We start from the raw sequence: 21,075 nt of genomic DNA, 5'->3' as shown, positions 1-21,075 counted from the left end.
TATATACGGTAGATTGTATTTCTACACAAACGTCAGATATTCTAGACCGGTCACGGCCATCTTGGAGAAAAAAAAATGTATGTAATATATCCATTTTTAACAATTAACAACAAGTCACAATTTGCACAAAAATTCTACATTTAAAGTGCAACATCTGACTCGTTGGTCTCCTAATCTCTTTTTTACCATTGGGGTATCTACCAGTTAACATATTTTACAAAAAAGTTTCATTAGGTGCAAAAATTCAGCATTCACTTGTGAGATTTGACACTAACATTGGGATATGTACTACCATACTGAAAAGGTGGTGTTAGAGTAAATTGTGGCTACATTATCATTTTAAATGCAACATTTGATAAAAAAAATTGAAATGATTATGCTATAAATATTTGACGCAAATTGCACCATATTTGATACTTGTGGACCAGAATCGCCTTATTACAAAGTCACATGCACTTGGCGACTGTAAGCAGATCTATTTGCCATATGAACCTGTAGATTTGGTCTCAATTACAGCCGACACCTCTACAAACTTTATAAATGTAGTGCTAAGACTCCACGCACATTTTTACATGGTCATTCATTTGTTAATACCAGATTGACAAGAATCTGGGAAGGATTTGAAAAGGGCTTAATGTCATGGGACAATCTCTTTAGTCATGGTTAGTCACTTGTGCTATAAATATAATTTTAATTTTCTTATCTGGTGTCAATGCTGCTGTTTTCCTGAATCCGGGGACATTTTTCTTTTGTTCCTGCGCCTTTCCGTTCGTGAGATAAGGCCTCTTCTACTCTTTTTAAGCTGAATGGGCGTGGTCTTCAAGAATACGCCCATGAGGAGTTGAAGACCACGCCCCATTGGCTTAAAAAATAATAGCGTTATATACAGGGAAGAAGAGGCCATATCTCAAGAACGGAGAGGAGCAAAAACGAAAGAAAAACTTTGCCAGATTCAGGAGAGCAGCGGCATTTACACTAGGTGAAGAAAAAAATCACACATTTATATATGGAAAATAGAGATTTGGCCGGCTATTTCCAGCGCTGCTGAAGGTGATTGACAGGTCTCTCGAATAACCAATTACCTAGAACAGCGCTGAGAAGATCTAACTATTTTTTTCTCTGAAATGCCAGAGGGTTTCAGAGGAAAGTACACCTTGCATCAACCAGGCTCAGGAATCAGATGATGGATTCCTTTAAAGGCTCTCTAATCATATATGATTATATAGGGGCACGTCCCCTCAGGAGGGGGGGTAAAATAAAACAATTACTGCTCCGATAGTTCGGCTGACTATTGATTTTATTACACTAAGAGGATAATTTGTTCTTTTTGTCCCTTTGTGATGCAATCATATGCCGAGTGTAATCCAGGACATGAGGAGACCACACATCTGACACGTGACGGCCGCTCCAGCCACAGACTGTGGAAATGGCAGAGTCATTTGCACGTTTCCTTAGTGACACAGTTCTACGCTGAGTCTGCACCGTGTGACATATGAGCGGCCAAAAAACAACAAAGCACCAGTCCGGCAGATGTAACAAGAAAGACAAAGCCGCAGACCCGCTGCATTACCAATGGGTATATATATTACATTCTGTACGCTCCCCATTGTTGTGTTGGGTGTAGAGTTGCCCTGAGCCCAGCTGAGGACATTTACCACCTTTTCGAGGTGGCATCACCGCGACAACCCCCTGTGTGAAGCGCAGCTTCCACTTTAACGACGTATCCAAGGTCATTACTCCGGTTCATGAAGGTGTTCACCTCCTACCCCATTGTGTTCGGTTGGGAAGAAGTTTACTATGGAAGAAACTCTTCATATAGAATGGATTATCTTAAATTTTGGGAAAAAATATCCCATAAATTATTACTTTTTTTTTTCCCTCCCACAAAAAAAAAGATATTGTCTATGATGGTATGTCCTTATCGAAATGTCTATCTTCCATGGCGCACACCAGCCCAACATCCTCGTCATGGGCACAGTCATGTTCCCCAATTTTTGATCTTCGGCACTCCAAAAGGGTTTTCTCCCACCCGTGACATTTTACTTCATCGAGTAGAATTCGCAGCCCCTTGCCCTCCCCGAATTCAGCTTTTCTGGCCACCTTCAATACATAGGGATAGCCCAACTGTCTGCACACAACAGAGCCAGCTTTGCTATCGAACCTGTCGTTGCAGACTGTCCCCCACTCTCCATTGATGTGGATCTCCACCCTTCCTCTATCAGGTTCCTTATCGTCATTGACCAGACGGACAGTCCCATGTTTGATTTTCTTTATGATCTTTACTTTCTGCTTCTTTAACACTTTCTTCTTCATTCGCTTTACTCCCGAGCCCTTCTTGCGTACAGTTTTACTTCCCGCTTCGGTCCTTCTTGTAAGAGTTGGTGACGTGGTCTTGGAGTTGAAAGCGTATCTTGAGTGTGACGTTCCCCGGGTGGTCATGGAGGTTGTGTACGATCGTCCTTTGGTGGTGGAGAAAACATCTTTTAATTCGCTTTGCCAACCTTTGGTGGGAATCCATTGACTTCTAGGCTGAGAAGTCACTCCTTTCTTAGCCTTAGTGACCCATTTCTCCATCTTTGGGACTGACGTTACTGCTTTTCTTGGCGTTGTTGGCCTTGGGACAGGGGCAGCTGTGACAAATGCTGGGGTTGTCATTTTTCTGTATGTTGTGCTGGCAGGAGACATGGCAGTATAATGAGGTTCCAGTGTTGTGCTGAATCTGGTTGTCTCTTGCAATCTGGTTGAGATTGAGGTTGGAGCAGATTCGGTTGTCATCATTTTGGATTTTAGAATGAGTTCTGTGGAGAACAAATAGTTGGCATGGAACGTTACATTAGATGCCACCCTAAGGTCCTATCACACATTTTCCATCATTTTATGGATATTTTTTGGCCGATACTGAATATCCATATACTACTTCACACCGATACTCACTTTGCTTTGGATAGAAATCCAACAGTTTTCCCTTTACGGGAACAGATCGAGGACTAATCGCACATTTGCCTGGAGGGGCTCGTCTATGAAGACAAGAGAGAAGACTGTTCAGAAGAAGAAATCTGCAAAATTCAGGTTACTCATGAGAAAAACAAATAACTAATTCTCAGGACTGTCAAGCTTAAGCCATGTACAGAGCATATTATGTAATCATTCCTATGTGATGGCCATACATATTAGATGAATGGCGGCCCAACCCAAAAATGTTGATGGAAGATCAACCATCTGAGGTCTAAACTGGATGGACGACTGGACGTGCTGGAAACACCCTTCCTTGTTCCTCCACCTGAGGTCTACGTGGACATCCTGACTCCATCGATAGCAGATGTTGGAGGATAAGACTGGTTGGGCATGTTGAATTTCAACATGCCTGACCCTTTTGTTTTCAATGGAAATAAGCCACCACCAGAGGTATCTGTCAGTGGTGTACTCTTGGGAACAGACACTTAGAGGAGAAAATTGGGCCTTCATATAAATTTGGAGAACTATGAAGGAACAGTGTGGGACCTTAGATATCTACATCCATGCAACAGTAGTGTACATGAGGCCTTAGTCTACCAGCTCCATGTACCACCATATGGATGCACATCAATGGCCAATAGCAGGACTGAATGTGCAGACACTCTATGAAGAAATAGTATAGGTAACATTGCGGAGATCTCTTTTTTTCCACCCCTTCGTCCACCATCAGCCAGTAGTGATATCAGTAGAATATTACTTTGATGGGTCCACTATTTTGTACATGGCTCCTGCTGCCACCGCTGCACTGGGCGTTCCCGTAGACAAAAAGTATAATTCCCCTTCAAAGAGAAAAGAAAAAAAAACTTGAACATTGTTCTAACATTTGTTGTCATGTTCGCAGACTATAAGATAAAAGCGAAGAATGAGCTAAAGAGCAGCTATAAATAGTGTCCCCCTTGTTTGTCTACATGTCTTATCCTCAGGGCATTGTTGGCCTATTGATTTCAGCGGTCACCTTGTAATGCTTTATTTCACCTGTGGAGGAGCTGCAGGAGAGCTCATCGCTGACTCTTTCCTACAAATGTATCCCTCTTATTTCCTAATGTACTGCTCCTTATTTTCTGCTCATGCTGAACTTCATTATGCACTGCAACACCTTCCTATAACTTCTCCCCAGCTCTCCGCATAGAAATACCACTCTTTATATATACAGTGGGGCAAAAAAGTATTTAGTCAGTCAGCAATAGTGCAAGTTCCACCACTTAAAAAGATGAGAGGCGTCTGTAATTTACATCATAGGTAGACCTCAACTATGGGAGACAAACTGAGAAAAAAAATCCAGAAAATCACATTGTCTGTTTTTTTAACATTTTATTTGCATATTATGGTGGAAAATAAGTATTTGGTCAGAAACAATCAAGATTTCTGGCTCTCACAGACCTGTAACTTCTTCTTTAAGAGTCTCCTCTTTCCTCCACTCATTACCTGTAGTAATGGCACCTGTTTAAACTTGTTATCAGTATAAAAAGACACCTGTGCACACCCTCAAACAGTCTGACTCCAAACTCCACTATGGTGAAGACCAAAGAGCTGTCAAAGGACACCAGAAACAAAATTGTAGCCCTGCACCAGGCTGGGAAGACTGAATCTGCAATAGCCAACCAGCTTGGAGTGAAGAAATCAACAGTGGGAGCAATAATTAGAAAATGGAAGACATACAAGACCACTGATAATCTCCCTCGATCTGGGGCTCCACGCAAAATCCCACCCCGTGGGGTCAGAATGATCACAAGAACGGTGAGCAAAAATCCCAGAACCACGCGGGGGGACCTAGTGAATGAACTGCAGAGAGCTGGGACCAATGTAACAAGGCCTACCATAAGTAACACACTACGCCACCATGGACTCAGATCCTGCAGTGCCAGACGTGTCCCACTGCTTAAGCCAGTACATGTCCGGGCCCGTCTGAAGTTTGCTAGAGAGCATTTGGATGATCCAGAGGAGTTTTGGGAGAATGTCCTATGGTCTGATGAAACCAAACTGGAACTGTTTGGTAGAAACACAACTTGTCGTGTTTGGAGGAAAAAGAATACTGAGTTGCATCCATCAAACACCATACCTACTGTAAAGCATGGTGGTGGAAACATCATGCTTTGGGGCTGTTTCTCTGCAAAGGGGCCAGGACGACTGATCCGGGTACATGAAAGAATGAATGGGGCCATGTATCGTGAGATTTTGAGTGCAAACCTCCTTCCATCAGCAAGGGCATTGAAGATGAAACGTGGCTGGGTCTTTCAACATGACAATGATCCAAAGCACACCGCCAGGGCAACGAAGGAGTGGCTTCGTAAGAAGCATTTCAAGGTCCTGGAGTGGCCTAGCCAGTCTCCAGATCTCAACCCTATAGAAAACCTTTGGAGGGAGTTGAAAGTCCGTGTTGCCAAGCGAAAAGCCAAAAACATCACTGCTCTAGAGGAGATCTCCATGGAGGAATGGGCCAACATACCAACAACAGTGTGTGGCAACCTTGTGAAGACTTACAGAAAACGTTTGACCTCTGTCATTGCCAACAAAGGATATATTAGGCTACGTTCACACTAGCGTTGTGCGCCTCGGCGACGCGACGCACAACGCACCGAAAAATGCGTGCAAACGCACGCAAAAACGTTGCGTTTTCTTGGTCCGACGCTAGCGTCAAAAAAGACGCACGTGTCGGAAAACGCAACAAGCAAAAACGCATGCGTCCCCCATGTTAAACATAGGGGCGCATGACGCGTGCGTCGCCGCTGCGTCGCCCGACGCTAGCGCGACGCACACTAGCCGAACGCTAGTGTGAACGTAGCCTTACAAAGTATTGAGATGAAATTTTGTTTCTGACCAAATACGAGGGGCGATCCAAAAGTAATGATAATCGGTTATTTCTATTGCACACAGAAATTAAAATAAAATGTTTTCTTCTCTCTTAGGTACCCACTAGTCCAGGAAAAAAAAAATCACTTAAATAGACCACGATTCCCGGGAGCTACATTCATTTGAATATGAACTGCCGAGGAGTGAACATCAAAATGGAAAAAAACGAGCTCAGAGCTGTCATCAAATACCTCTGCTTGAAAAAAATGTCTACCAAAGACATACACAGCGACTTGGTGGAAACATTGGGGGACTCTTCTCCTCCATATTCCACAGTTGCACGCTGGGCCAAGGAATTTAAGCTGGGAAGAACATCGACGGAAGATGAACATCGTCAAGGACGCCCATCCACGTCCCTCAATGAAGAAAACGTGAAAAAAGTTGAAGAAGTTGTATTGGCAGATCGAAGAGTGACTATCAGGCATGTAGCTGAGGTCCCAGGGATCTCATATGGCAGTATTCAAAGAATCCTTGCAAAAGAATTGCATATGAGAAAGGTCTCCGCGCGTTGGGTGCCAAAAATGTTAACCGGCGAGCAAAAGAAGAAACGAGTTGACATTTCAATAGCAAATCTCGAAAAGTTCCAAGCAGACAAGGAAAATTTTTTGTCACGTTTTTTGACCATGGACAAGACCTGGTTCCACCACTTTGATCCCGAAACTAAACAACAATCGATGACGTGGAAACGAGCCGACGAACCAACGCCGAAGAAATTCAAAGTGTCAAGCTCAGCAGGGAAGGTTATGGCGTCCGTTTTTTGGGACGATGAAGGAATTATTATGGTGGACTATTTGGAGAAGGGAGCCACTATTACGGGCTCCTACTACGCAGAACAAATAAGAAGATTGTGGGAGGCTATCAAGGAGAAAAGGCGCGGCAAACTGCGGGCTGGAGTGCTGTTTCACCAAGATAACGCGCCGGCTCACAAAGCTGCAGTTGCCATGGCTACCATTCAAGAAGCGGGCTTTGAACTGGTGGAACACCCCCCCCCCTATTGGCCAGATCTAGCCCCCAGTGACTTCTTTCTCTTTCCTCGACTCAAGGAACACCTCCGGGGCAAGAGATTTGATGACAATAGCGACGTGATAACCGCTGTTGGGGATTTTTTTGAGGGTCAAGATCAAGAATTTTTTTCTAAGGGAATTCTAAGTTTAGAAAAGAGATGGACTAAATGTATAGACTTGATAGGAGACTATGTAAAAAAATAAAAAAATTTTTTGACTATATTCATTGTGTTTAGTATTGATTATCATTACTTTTGGATCGCCCCTCGTACTTATTTTCCACCATAATATGCAAATAAAATGTTAAAAAAACAGACAATGTGATTTTCTGGATTTTTTTTTCTCAGTTTGTCTCCCATAGTTGAGGTCTACCTATGATGTAAATTACAGACGCCTCTCATCTTTTTAAGTGGTGGAACTTGCACTATTGCTGACTGACTAAATACTTTTTTGCCCCACTGTAAGGCTGTGTGCACACGATGCAGATTTGGTGCAGAAAAATCTACTGCAGTTCTGCACTAAATCTGCATCTCCTGGCAGAATCTGCAGGTGCGTTTTTTTGTGCGTTTTTTATACGTTTTTTAGCACAAATCTGCACAAAAAAACGCATCAAAAACGCACCTGCAGATTTCTATTATGGAGGGGTGCAGAAACGCTGCAGAACTGCACAAAAGAAGTGACATGCACTTCTTTGAAATCTGCAGCGTTTCTGCGCAGATTTTTCTGCACCATGTGCACAGCTTTTTTTTTTTCACATTGATTTACATTGTACTGTGATCACAGTGCAGTTCTGCAGCGTTTCTGCTGCAGAAAAATCTGCTGCAGTTCTGCACTAAATCTGCATCGTGTGCACATACCCTAAGGCTATGTGCACACCTTGCGTCGGGTCCCTGCGGGTTCTCCCGCAGCGGATTTGATAAATCTGCAGGGCAAAACAACTGCGGTTCTCCCTGCAGATTTATCGCGGTTTGTTCCGCGTTTTCCGCTGCGGGTTTCCGCCTATACTATTGATGCTGCATATGCAGCAATATGCAGCATCAATAGTAATGTTAAAAATAATAAAAATTGGTTATACTCACCCTCTGATGTCCGGATCTCCTGGGCGCTGCACCCGGCGGTCCGGTTCCAAAGATGCTGTGGGAGAAGGACCCTTCGTGACGTCACGGTCATGTGACCGCGACGTCACCGCAGGTCCTGGTCGCACAGCAACTCTGACCGGACGGCCGCGTGCAGCGCCCAGGAGCTCCGGACATCAGAGGGTGAGTATAACCAGATTTTTTATTTTTTAACCCCAAATATGGTTCCCAAGGCCTGGAGGAGAGTCTCCTCTCCTCCACCCCGGGTACCACCCGCACATTATCCGCTTACTTCCCGCAACGTGGGCACAGCCCCATGCGGGAAGTAAGCGGTTCAATGTATTCCTATGGGTGCAGAATCGCAGCGATTCTGCACAAAGAAGTGACATGCTGCGGGTTGTAAACCGCTGCGTTCCCGCGCGGTTTTTCCCGCAGCATGTGCACAGCAGTTTGCGGTTTCCATAGGGTTTACATGTTACTGTAAACGCTATGGAAACTGCTGCGGACCCGCAGCATCAAAATCGCGGCGGTTCCGCGGTAAAAACCGCTAAGTGTGAATATAGCCTAAGCCTTTATGCCTCAGGGAAATATGTCATCAGAAAATTACTTATTGTTTCAAAAAGGGTTTTATATTAAATGTTTTTTTTTTTAAAAACCTATATATATTATTTCCAATATATTGTTACTTTTCATTGTAAAGGAGGAGTAGGTGAGCTGTGACATCACCTATTGTGAATGGTGGATCCTGTGTTATCTACTGTATATAGAGGTATTATCAGTCATTGTACAGGAGGAGGTGGAGGTGAGCTGTGACATCACCTATTGTGAATGGTGGATCCGGTGTTATCTACTGTATATAGGGGTATTATCAGTCATTGTACAGGAGGAGGAGGTGAGCTGTGACATCCCCTATTGTGAATGGTCGATCCTGTGTTATCTACTGTATATAGAGGTGTTATCAGTCATTGTACAGCGGGAGGAGGAAGTGAGCTGTGACATCACCTATTGTGAATGGTGGATCCTGTGTTATCTACTGTATATAGAGGTGTTATCAGTCATTGTACAGGAGGAGGAGGTGAGCTGTGACATCACCTATTGTGAATGGTGGATCCTGTCTTATCTACTGTATATAGAGGAGTTAGTAGTCATTGTACAGGAGGAGGAGGTGTGCTGTGATATCACCTATTGTGAATGGTGGATCCTGTGTTATCTACTGTATATAGAGGTGTTATCAGTCATTATACAGGAGGAGGAGGTGAGCTGTGACATCACCTATTGTGAATGGTGGATCCTGTGATATCTACTGTATATAGAGGCATTATCAGTCATTGTACAGGAGGAGGAGGTGAGCTGTGATATCACCTATTGTGAATGGTGGATCCTGTTTTAGCTACAGTATATAAAGATATTACCTTTCATTGTAATGCTGTCTGTCATGATAATGAGACTACTGAAAAGTCTTATGAAAAGATTAGGAGGTATGAGACTCCAGTACAGTGCAAAATTTCAGTTTTTGTCTTTATAATGATAGTGATATGGAAGCTAACACAATACATTTTCTGATGATATATTCCCTTTGAACTCTACAGATTACGTTCTACTTTTTACACAATGAAAAGCCCCTACTTGTCCATACACAATCTGTGATACGGCTACCGTGTGCCATTTATGCGATTTGTGTACTGTGTTGTGACATAAGAATCCCTGAACCCCTCAGACATCACTGTGTTGGTGCCACAGCTACCTCTGCCCACCCCAACCCCAGCTTTTATCACTCCCTATATTCCCTACGCCATCTTATATACCATATGTATGAACCTATATAATGTGTTACCTGCCTCGTCCTCTCCGAATGATATAATATAAGGGTAGTAGGCATTTATGAGTTTTGGGAAGTTGCAGGTCTGTCCGGCTCCCATACAGATTTCTGTGTAGTGCCACTGTCTGCCATCCTTGTCTTCTTTAAGAGACATTAGACGTCTGGAACAAAGTAATGAAATATATTGTATTGATAATGGAAAATATGGCGAAGGCAACTCCACCATAATGAAGCTGATATATGGATTACTGGGGCATCCACACATGAATATGTGGCAGGGTCCTGAAAACAATCGTGATGCACATTTTACAGTGTAAATGTTAAAGTTTGCCGGAATTTATCCATCTCCACAACCATTTTTTGTTTTGTTCCAATGCGTCTATAATAGAAAACAAATAAAATTTTCCAAATGGGTTTATTTAATAATCTCCTATATGTATACTATACTATGTGTATCCATGGTAACAGACTACAATTTGTGTAGTCAGGTTCTGCAGTTATATTACCATGAATTTGTCCAATACTGTTTGCTAAAATCTACAGGGACATATGAAAGGGTGAGGTGTCCGGGTTTATTATAAACCTGTTAAAGTGGATAGGAGCTGCAGACCCAAAGCTAAAGGAGACTGTTTACAAATCTGATTCATTTAAATGCAATAAAATTGATAATGATGGTGGATATAGAATTTCAGGAGTAACGTTTTAAAAAATGTAATTATTATTCAGTCTTAGCAAAGTTATGAACATTTGTAATTTACTCTATTATCCAATCTTGCTCCCTTTTCTTCCAAACCCTATGCTGAAAGAGCTGTTTTAACTGCCTTGCTCATGCACTTAGAGTAGCTGTTTTGGACTGTACTTCTAGAAAATTTCCTTCTCAGCTCCTTTCCCCAATGCGCTGACAGGGAGCGTGCTTGTAGCCAGTGTCTGTGCATGGGGGGAGGGGAGCAGATGAGCTTAAATACGGCTATGGATATTTGCTAGACCTGCCATTCAAATCAGCTACAATAAGTGCATGAACAAGGCAGGTAAAACAGCTCTTTTAGCATAGATCTTAGGAGGAAAGGTAAAGTGTAGAGAACATTGCAAAGATTTAGAACTTTGCAAAGACTGATAAGTAAAAAAAAAGATTAGTTACTCTTTAAGGTAATCTTCATTGTGTAACAGTGTCCTCCTAGGGGTCAGCAAGGGTTTCCCCCGTTGATAATATGTGGCTCACTGACATTGCGAGGAGCAATATCCTTCCATGCCTTAGATATTTCAGGTTGTGCGTGTTGCTACAGCCCCCTTATGAGGAGAAGTGTCTTTCTATGACAACATGGGGGCCATGATATCTGGGATAGCATTACACAATGTCCTAATAGTTTTTCTCACCCACTCATGAAATCTCCAAAAATATAACGTCCTAAAAGATTGGGCATCTGACATCCGCGATAGACGTAGCCACCAGTAACAGACTTTCCAAGAGAGTGGGGATAGGCGAATATTGGTAGGATATCATCTGAAATGGGGAAATAAACAGAGAATAAGAAAAATTGAAAAATATTAAAAAAAAGAGCACGTGCTAATGTATATATAAGGACAGATCAGACTCTGTGCTTTCTCGTTTATGAATTGCAAGACCGGATTTCTCATGCGTCAGGCAGATGTGATGACTCTCGGTGATGTGGCTCCTTGTTCCTGGACGTCCTGTTCAATACGATACTGGTGGATTGGTTGTGTAATCTCCCCCAGATTTAGGAAGCCATTTTTCAGGACTCTGTATGACAGATGACTTTTGTTGGATCCATACTCTAGGCACTGAATCGCGTTCATGTCTGGATGTCTGGAAGATATCAGCTCACTGTACTGGGCATACCTTCAATCATTCAATACACTTCAAAGCCAGAACCAATTGCGATATCCTGATATTCGGTTCTTGTGCTCGATGTAAAGGAAAACTGCATCCGAAAAAGGAAATCATGTACGAGGACCCACTCATCTACATATGCTTTGCATATGAGCCTCATTGTTTTTATAACGATGAAGAATATATATTAGGAAACAATTCTGAGTGAGGCCAACTAGAGACAGGATTTAAAGGGTTTCCGGTTTTGGAAACCCACAGTCCCCTTGCCACATGTAAAAAAAAAAGGGGCTTTACTCACCCTCTCCAGGTCCACCACTGGGTTTTCAACATTGCTCCTGGTGTCTGCTATTGTCTGCAATTCTGACATCACATCAACAGCGCTGCAGCCAATCCGTGAGCTCAGCCCGAGTTGACGGCATGAGCCGATAAAATCACTGACTGGCAGCAGTGCTGTCCATGTGACATTAGTGCCCCAGACAATAACAGACAAGAGGAGCAGCGGCAGAGACTCAACGACGTACCCAGGGAGGGCGAGTAAGGAATAGTTTATTATACATGTAAAGAGGAAAATTCCATAAATATTTAAAAGTTGATTGAAGGGGACACAAGGCTCTTATAGTGGCCAGGAGCATAATTGTAGAGGGTAAAAAAATAGCTGCATTTCTGTCTGCTCAATCATATGCTGGTTTGGATTGTCTCACCAAAGTTCCAAATCAGGGCCACAATAGCAGGACAGGAAACAGAAGGAACAAAGTATAGGACATGGTGAGATCAGACATAAGTAATTTGTCTCTCCCATGACATCTGTTGATAGAGAGTCGGGATACCTCCATAAACATTAGATATTTGTCCAAGTTTGACCATCTTTCCTCAGGTACCTTCATAGGCACCTTAAGTGCCCCAGGTTTGGATTGTATCTGCGGTAGGTTACCATCCATTTAAAAGTTACTTACCTAGTGAAGCATTGTTGCATAACTTCTTGTCGTAACAAGAGAACCCTTCCTTTGCTCTCCAGCCATAATTTCCTCCCTTCTGGATGAGATCCACCTCTTCAAATTTGTTCTGGCCCACATCACCGCAAATAATGCGTCCACGACCCTTCTTGGTGATTGGATCCCCCCTGTCCACTGAACATCTCCACATGTTCCTAGCACCGTAGGCGAAGACCTCAGGTCTTGCTGTACGTTCTCGCAGAAAGGGATTGTCAACTGGTATGCGATATGGTGGTCCCCTGTCATTTCCTGTTACGTTAACGCGCAGAACTTTGCCCAATAAAGAAGACCTGTTCATAGACACAAAAAGAAGAACAGACAATCTACAATGTGTGGATAGCTGTTCATAGCCTTGGGAAACATCTTTATTTCCCAAAACATCTTGAAATAGAAGCACTAATTCAAAATCGGTAAAGAAGACCCCAATCATTGTATTTCACATTTATACTGTGTTCCCTTTTTGTGGCCATTTAGCCCCAAGACATCATGACCTCAATGTGCGAATGAAGCCTTACTTTTCCGAACAGTAACACCCTTGTGTTTATGTATGTCACCTCCCTTAGGTTTTAGCTACATACTGAATATTAACAAGAACACACAATTTTGCTCACTTATTTTGGGCATTCCCAAATTCTCCAAATGGGTCCCCAGCTCGTCCACCATCCCCAGTAAATATGTACAAATATCCATCAAGTCCAAACAGGATCTGGCCGCCATTGTGGTTGGATGCGGGCTCTGTGACCTCTAAGATAATTCTGTAGAGAAGACATATTTGGTTACCCAGGGCAATATAAAAAAGTTTTGCATAGTGTTGAGTTCAGGAGCCACAGTCTATGAATAACATTGGTTATATACATGTGATAAGTGATGGCTGAATGTTTGTTCAAGACCCATATACACACACACGATATCTTGACTTGGCGGAACGTTGGTTGATTGCATCTTAGAACCTATTTTACTAATTGAAACAGTGGGTTCTCTTACAATTTAGAGCCGATTGCTGGGGGTCGTAGAGGTAAGACACTTCTAATAGAAACCATTATAATGGAAAGGGTTTGCCCAATGTGCACAAATCCCTTTAATGTGTGCAGTCTTTTAAGGTCACTTGTTTTTCACACTGAAGACAGTACAGATGGTACTGTTATCAGGGTACTATGCAATTCTAAAATGGAAACTTACCCTATGGCTGCTACCCACCAGTCTACAACTATGATTAAAAAAACCACCCTTTGTGGGGTAATCAGGGTTCCCACCATGGTGCCCTTCACTTCACATTATAAAGGACACTGTATACCCCAATTACTATTCTGTGACCTCCAACCTATCGCTTGAATATATGTTAACAGCTTGAAAAGCTGATTGATGACCAGATTATTTTGTTATTTTATGTATAGAAGATGGAGTTAGCTGGACATTTGAGGGCCAGACCATTTGTATGGTGGCTCTGATGAAAGATACAAGGTTGGGAGAAAAATTATAGTAATGGGGTCTGCCACCCTTAGAAAAAAAAACCTTTGAAATTGCGTAGACTTATGTTAACAGATTTAAAAAAATCTGGTAAATTATTGCAACAGCCAGCCCACAATAAAGGGACAGCACGAGTGAGAAATATCCATCTGTAATGTCTCCGCCTCTCGTTATATGCGTAGCTTCCTTTTCGGCGGTCTATTCTGAGTACGTGCTCTCTGAGCTGTCCCCAAATCCTCCCTTCCTGCCCAGTATATCCAGACTCCTCACCACAAAGTATATATTACATCTAGCCAGACAATTAAGATGGAAACAGCTCCGTCACATCCCTCCTCTCGGATTACCCTTAGAAACAAATCAGGCCGCACTCTGCAATTCTCAAATACCAGATGAAATAAACACGGGGTACGATGTCTGACCCAGCTGCTAAAGGGCTGGTGACATCGCACAGCCGTGGTCATTCTCATGCCTGATGATGAAGCCAAATTCCTTGTGTATATGGTAATATCGAAAAGACAGGGAGCAAGAATGGACAGCACTAATCTCTAGTAATCCATGCGACCTCTGCATTCATAAATCTAGATTTACTGATTTATTTAGGTGCCTTATGCTGACGGATAATCATCCATTAGTGTTTGCATAATGTTAGGAAAAACACGATTGTCCATTGGCTTTGACTAGTATTGCAATTGAGCCCCATTCACATGAACTGCAATACCAGACATGGCCTGTGAACATGAGAGGCGCTGTTTTTGGAAGGAAAAAAAAAAACAACAGCCAATTTCATACACCCTCTATAAGCAGAGTGGAGCAAAAAGATTTGCAGGTCCCTGCTGCAATGGCCACGTTGGTAGTCCGTGGTTGCCAGAGCAGGGCTTGCAAATTTCCTCCTGTTTTCTGACATCTCCAGCACCTCTACTGATTAGCAGGTCTGGTGTGATGTCATCCATGTGTTACACCGCAATGATGTCATCAGAGATGTCAGCAGATAGGAGGAGGTTCCTGTGGCCACAGACTGCAATCATGGCCGCTGGACCAGGGTCCTGACAATGTTTTTGTCCAAGTCTATTTTTACTAGTCAGTATTCATGTATTGTGTCCGATTACCCCCATTTACAGGAACCACTATGCACGCACGCTTCTCCCACCCTTTCCCACCACTGATACCGTTCAGATTTGTGATCCGCCATGTTCACGTCTTCAGTAGATAAGTGGAACTCAGAAATTCGTATCTTCTCGTCCTTCTTTGCATAAATGGAGTAATAAACATAAAATTTTCCATTATGTCGAAAATTAGGATGTATGGCAATACCCAGAAAACCCCTTTCATCCCCTGCCCAGGGGGAGGTGAGTACGGCTTTGGAGACATTAAGGAAGGGCTTGTCCACTCTTGACCCATTTGGGAGATAGACCCATACGTAGCCCATTTGCTCCGCTATGAAGAAGCGATGGCTGCCATCATTGGCGTGCACCATGGCGACCGGGTTGCGTAGTCCGTTGGCTATTTCCTGTAAGCACAGCTGGAGGCATCCCTCTTCATCCTCCTTCATGTTGCCGAGCCCGGTGTTTAGTTCTGCATCGGTCAAGACATTGGGGTAACAGTAATTTACATCATCTATTGTGAGAAGACGACAGAATTTACCGACATCGCTTTCTATATCTGACAGGTCCTGGCCCTCAACGATCAGGCTGAGTGTAGAGCGGCACCGGTACCAGAACTCCGTACAGTAGTTACCGCACAGACCGGGGAGGTCGCGGAGAGGAGTGTTGGCATCTTCTGCATCATATAAGTGGGCGGCATAGGGTGAACATTCCTGATAAAGCAAAGGAGAAAACATCTTAGAATGGAGATTGTACAAGTACCAAGAATAAAAATCGACAGTAATATCCACAAATTGCGTATAAAGGGGATGTGTTCGTTTGGGCATTAGCCATACCCGTTTCTCTATTAGAAAAAACTCATGGCGGGTGGTCGCAGTTTTCTATTCTTATCCTAACTGTCCTTTTTGACATTTCCCATCTCCATTGATCGTTAAGGGGAGTCTGTCACCTTCCCCCCACAAGCTGCAAATTCAGCGGCTTAAAGGGAACCTGTCATCAAATTTTTGCTGCCCCATCTGACAGCAGCATAATGTAGATGCAGAGACCTTGATTCCAGCGATGTGTCACTTACCGGGCTGCTTGTTGCAATTGTGATAAATTCACAGTTTTATCTGATGCGGATCTACCAGTTCTCTAAAGGCAGTAAGTGACACATCGCTGGAATCAGGGTCTCGGCACTCAGAATAGGTGGAAAAAACAAGTGACAGATTCCATATAAACATTTCAATTCTCCTTAAACATTTATATAGGTGACTTAGACCATATAAAATCTTATTCAACTACAGCTCTAATTTGTATGTTGCTGGTATGACCCTTATAGGCGCTAAGTAGCTGAATTTGCAGTTTGTAGGTGACCTATTCCCTTTAACTCTGGTTGTAGAACAAAGCCCCATTAAAACCATGAGAAACATGAAACCAACATGGGTTCATCCCAGATTTCCTTTAATGACATCTGCCATACCCGTACGGTGGATGTGCCCACTGCACGAATGGAGCAAGCTCGGGCAATCGTGCGGGTGCCATTAGTATTACACAGGCAGAACCAAAATGCTGTGAATGGCGCCAGCTCCGCTTGTAGCAGGCTAACCTCTTAGATGCTGCTGCCAATTTCAATTGTGGCATTTGAGAAGTTGGAAATAAGGGGTGTACTATTTGATACATTGACACAACAATAATGCAATTACAAGTTGCAAATGGTATTGCCATGACAGTCGGGGGTCTTATGAAGACCCCCCCAAGCCTGCTATGTTTGTACAGTTATGAAAACCAGTAGTAATTTCACAATGCACTTCAATATTACAGCATAGCAGTACAGATTATAGCTTCAAGTCCCCTTTGGGGACTAATAAAATAAATATTTGAAAAATATTTGAAATTAATAAAAAATTATATATATATATATATATATATATAATGTCACCCCTGTTTTCCCATTCATAACTGTATAAATTATTACAATGTCATAACATTTATCCCATAAGTTATACCCCAAATCAAAAGCTAAAATCAAAATTGCAAGATTTCTGTTTTATAGTCGCTTTACCTTCTCAAAAAGTGGAATAAAATTCGATTGGAATGTCATACAATCCCTAAAATTGTAATAATAAAAACAACAGCTCATACAGAAATAACAAAAAAAAAGCTCTGCTGCAAGTGTATCAACTAAAAAATAAAAAAAAACTTAGAAGAAGAGAAGATAAAAAGTGAAGAAGGGCTCTCAAGGGCCCATGTAATACTGATGCTGGGCGTGAATCTATGATGGTGGAGGAGGTGAAGGACTTTTACTTCTGGTGGAGACCACCAAGATGATTTAGGAAGACTTTTAGACCAGTCATTCCTTGGAAAAGGGCATGGAAATTAGATCTCCCTCGGGAGGATAAAAGCGGGTTCTTTAGTACCATCCATTGGTGATATTGTGGATGTGAAGAGTTTGGCTAAATAGCCCAAGTCATGTGGTAAGCCTCATTAAAGGGTGAGACATTGACTTATAAGTTAGTACATCCAATAGGTGGCACTAGAGAGCAGTTGTACTTCCTCTTGGAGAAGAGCTAATTTGCATATGTGAATATTTAATATTACAGGTGTAGGTTAATCCTATATTTATTTTTCTGCAAGTGCAGGGATTAAGCAGTCTCAAGTGTTTCCTGGAGGTGCAGGCAAACATGGAGCAGATGAAAGCGATTCGGGGACCTGCCTTCAAAAGGAAACACAGGGGAAAAAAACACTTGTTACTGGTGACATTGCCTGCAGGGATCCCCCTCTGTGTGCCATCAGCCCCTTTCTCTAGTCCTTGGCCCCTGCGTACATGTATATTTGGCCTCCAGACATAGCTTTCCTCTCATCCTCTCACAAGGGGTTTCCGTGAAGACCACAATGGAGCCTTGTACTGCTTCCTCTCATACATGCAGAATATTCCCTGTCCGGGCGCCAGCTGTAATATTAACCTTACGTTCTGCACTGCCTGCCTTCGAGCTGCAGGAAAACAGAGTGGAAATTTGGGGAATCTCATTAATTATCCCCAGTGTCTGAATAAGACCATCAACAAATGACCGCATGACAAGGGGCATGATATGCATGGCCTTACAAAGGTCCCACAGTCTTCAAACCAACGTCAAGAGTGAAAAAGCAACGGTGAGACGTGTAGAAAAGTGCAGAGACTGGGACAGAATGGAGAGGGAAGAGGGACAGGACCAAGGGGAGGCAGGATGGAGCCACTTGCTCTCAGATGTGGGAAAGGAAACAGGGAAGGGGTTACTTTTCGAGGAAGCAGAGGAGGAGGGAGAGAGGGTGAAGAAGCTGGAAGAGGAGGATGGTGAACGTCTAAGGAAAAAGCAATGAGGGAGAATGAAGGTTTACGAGTCCTCAAGGGAATGGATGGGTTGTAACTAGAGTTGAGAGAATTTTTCAATATTCAGTTCGGGTTACGATCACCAGCGAATATTGTTTTAGCAATATTCGCCGGATGCCATTGGAGTCAGTGGGAGTACAAATGAGGGCATATGATTGGAACCGATCATCAAACATAAATGCAACACGGATAGGGTACCAATATGGCAAATTCAGATTCCCCGATCTTTTCCGAACATATTTAACTCTATTTGTAACAAGACACTCAACATGTACTGGGTCATCTCTGAAATATCTACTATTTCTTCATAAATCTAAGCTTTTCCCAATGTTTGACCATTACCCCATTACTTAAAAAACTTGCTTTATTTTAAGAGGCTAATCAAAATCTGCATGGTAAATGTATGTCTATATGGTAATAAAACCATTGGCTTTGGTTGGTTCGAGAGAAGATAGATGATATTGAAGAATTCGAGAGACACCGGTGAGTAGGATAATGGAGAAGGAGGTCTTCAGATGAATGAAGATTACATTCATGGGACAAGAGTCTTGAAACAAGCAGTACATGACTCACACAAGGGATATGAAGTTTGACTAGAGAATATCGAAAGGGGTGAAATAGAAGATGAGGAGTAAAGAGACAATGGAAAGAGGAGTGAGAAAGAAGGCGGAACGTGGAGAAAGGCGGTGTGCAAGAGAGAAGACTGAGGAGTTCCAAAGCACAAGATGACACTGAAAGAGAGAAGCATGTGACATAAAACCAACCATAGAAGACCTAGGTCTAAAAACATAAATGAGTGGAAAAAAACATACATGAGAATAAAGAGTTGGGCATGGAAAGTTAGGAGGGAATCATGAGAGGGATATCAATATCTGGGTTTAAGAGGGTATTCTTGGTATAGGAAAAAAGGTAAAAATTAGATGAAGTGAAGGTAGGTAAGAGGAACATGAGTCAAGTGGGTGAGAGAGGGATAGCTAGACGGGAGAAAGGTGTGAGGATGACCTACGGGTATGTGTATATTTGGAGTGGGAAGAAGAATAAGAAAAAGACGGCATTGATATTTGCTGAAGGGATCATTGCAGCTGGAGATAAGGGTTAAGGTTTCAGTACCTGGCACAGGATATTCCGGATGTAGTCTCCGCAGACGCTGATCCCGCTGTGGTCCAGGAATTCAGTAATGTAGCGGAACCTGTCAGCGATGGCTTTGTCCTGATCGAAGTCACAGCATCCAAAGGAGGAGTAGACTGCACAAAAAGCCAAGGGTTTTGAGGGCTGAAATGGGGGTTTATAATCCAAGCACTGCGGATGACCTCTCACCACCCAAGTGGTGGTGACCAGCAATAGCCAAAAGGTATGAGCCGGATGGATGGTCATGGATGCCAGCTGATCGATCTAGCAATAGCACAGTTTTTGTCTCCAGATGTCTATACGTCTCCTTGGACTTATCTTGAACTCAGTTGCACTTTTCTTTGTTCCTCCCTCAAATTACTCATTCTCTTCCCCTTGATTTTTCTAGAACTGTGGGAAAGGCTCCTTCCATCCTGTCTACTCTGGTGGTTAGAGAACCTAACAAGAGACTAGGCCACTTTGTCTCTGCAAATCTACAAATCTGTCACCCCCATTCAAACGAGTCTTCTCGCTCAGAGCAGTTTTCTCCTCAATTCTCCCATTTTTTCTACAAGAGGATGTGTCTGCTATATGACTCTCTCATTCCTGTCTGCCTCTCCCACACCTATTTCTCTCCTGCACTGACTATTTTGTAAGCCCCTTCTCTCGTCCTCCTCATCTGTACATGGGGCTGCAGAATATGATCCAGTCCCCTCCTTCTCCTACTCTTTAATCCAGCCCCAATTGTCTCTCATCACCTTCAAAACTTACATCTCATCACAGACCGGGGTCTTGTGGGAAAAGCGCTGCCCTAGAAATCCCTACATTATAGTATCTTGCAGAGCAAGTCACCTCATTAACCAAAATGACATGGAAAAGGAAAGACATGGGACGAATTATGCACGTTTCACAAGAAATGCTCCTTGTCTGAGGCTGGGTCCTCTCTGATCTTTCTTTCTCCCTAATCAGAGTTTTGTCTTAAGGTACCGTCTCACAGTGGCACTCTGGTCGCTACGACGGCACGATCCGTGACACTCCAGCATCGCTCCAATATCGCTCCAGCGTCGTAGACTGCGGTCACACTTTGCAATGTACGACGCTGGAGCGATAATTTCATGACGTATGTGCGATGTAGAAGCTGTTGGTTACTATGCGCACATTGTATACAATATCGTGCACACCTTTGTTACACCATGCGATCATGCCGCCACAGCGGGACACTAGACGACGAAAGAAAGTTTAAAACGATCTGCTACGACGTACGATTCTCAGCGGGGTCCCTGATCGCAGGAGCGTGTCAGACACAGCGAGATCGTAAGTATATTGCTGGAACGTCACGGATCGTGCCGTCGTAGCGATCAAAATGCCACTGTGTGACGGTACCCTTACACTCAAGGCTAATTGTTATTTTTCTCTCTACGGTTCTTCCATGGAAGATATTGCTTTT

At 43.1% G+C, this 21,075-nt stretch overlaps 1 protein-coding gene across 1 annotated transcript; it reads right to left on the bottom strand.

The window, feature by feature from the left end:
• Positions 1-1,279: 1,279 nt before the first annotated feature.
• On the bottom strand, positions 1,280-20,311 carry LOC138661841 (HHIP-like protein 1). The gene is made up of 9 exons (XM_069746782.1): positions 19,632-20,311; positions 15,239-15,885; positions 13,217-13,360; positions 12,567-12,895; positions 11,139-11,265; positions 9,780-9,925; positions 3,713-3,794; positions 2,935-3,017; positions 1,280-2,798 (listed from the first exon to the last, which is right to left on the bottom strand). The coding sequence occupies exons 1-9, from the start codon at positions 19,893-19,895 to the stop codon at positions 1,903-1,905; spliced, it is 2,718 nt and encodes a 905-aa protein (XP_069602883.1). The 5' UTR covers positions 19,896-20,311; the 3' UTR covers positions 1,280-1,902.
• Between the last annotated feature and the right edge of the window lie 764 nt (positions 20,312-21,075).

Source organism: Ranitomeya imitator, chromosome 2 (assembly GCF_032444005.1).
Source record: "Ranitomeya imitator isolate aRanImi1 chromosome 2, aRanImi1.pri, whole genome shotgun sequence".
Lineage (NCBI taxonomy): Eukaryota > Metazoa > Chordata > Amphibia > Anura > Dendrobatidae > Ranitomeya > Ranitomeya imitator.
Note: the sequence above shows the minus strand (reverse complement) of the source record. Positions and strands in the feature narration are given on the sequence as shown.

Coding starts and splice junctions, on each gene's coding strand:
- LOC138661841 (XM_069746782.1), bottom strand. CDS start 19,895: ATGACCATCCATCCGGCTCATACCTTTTGGCTATTGCTGGTCACCACC. Junction 13,361..15,238: donor GCGGATCACAAATCTGAACG/GTATCAGTGGTG, acceptor TCTTCTCTACAG/AATTATCTTAGAGGTCACAG. Junction 9,926..11,138: donor TTTGGAGATTTCATGAGTGG/GTGAGAAAAACT, acceptor ACTTTGTTCCAG/ACGTCTAATGTCTCTTAAAG.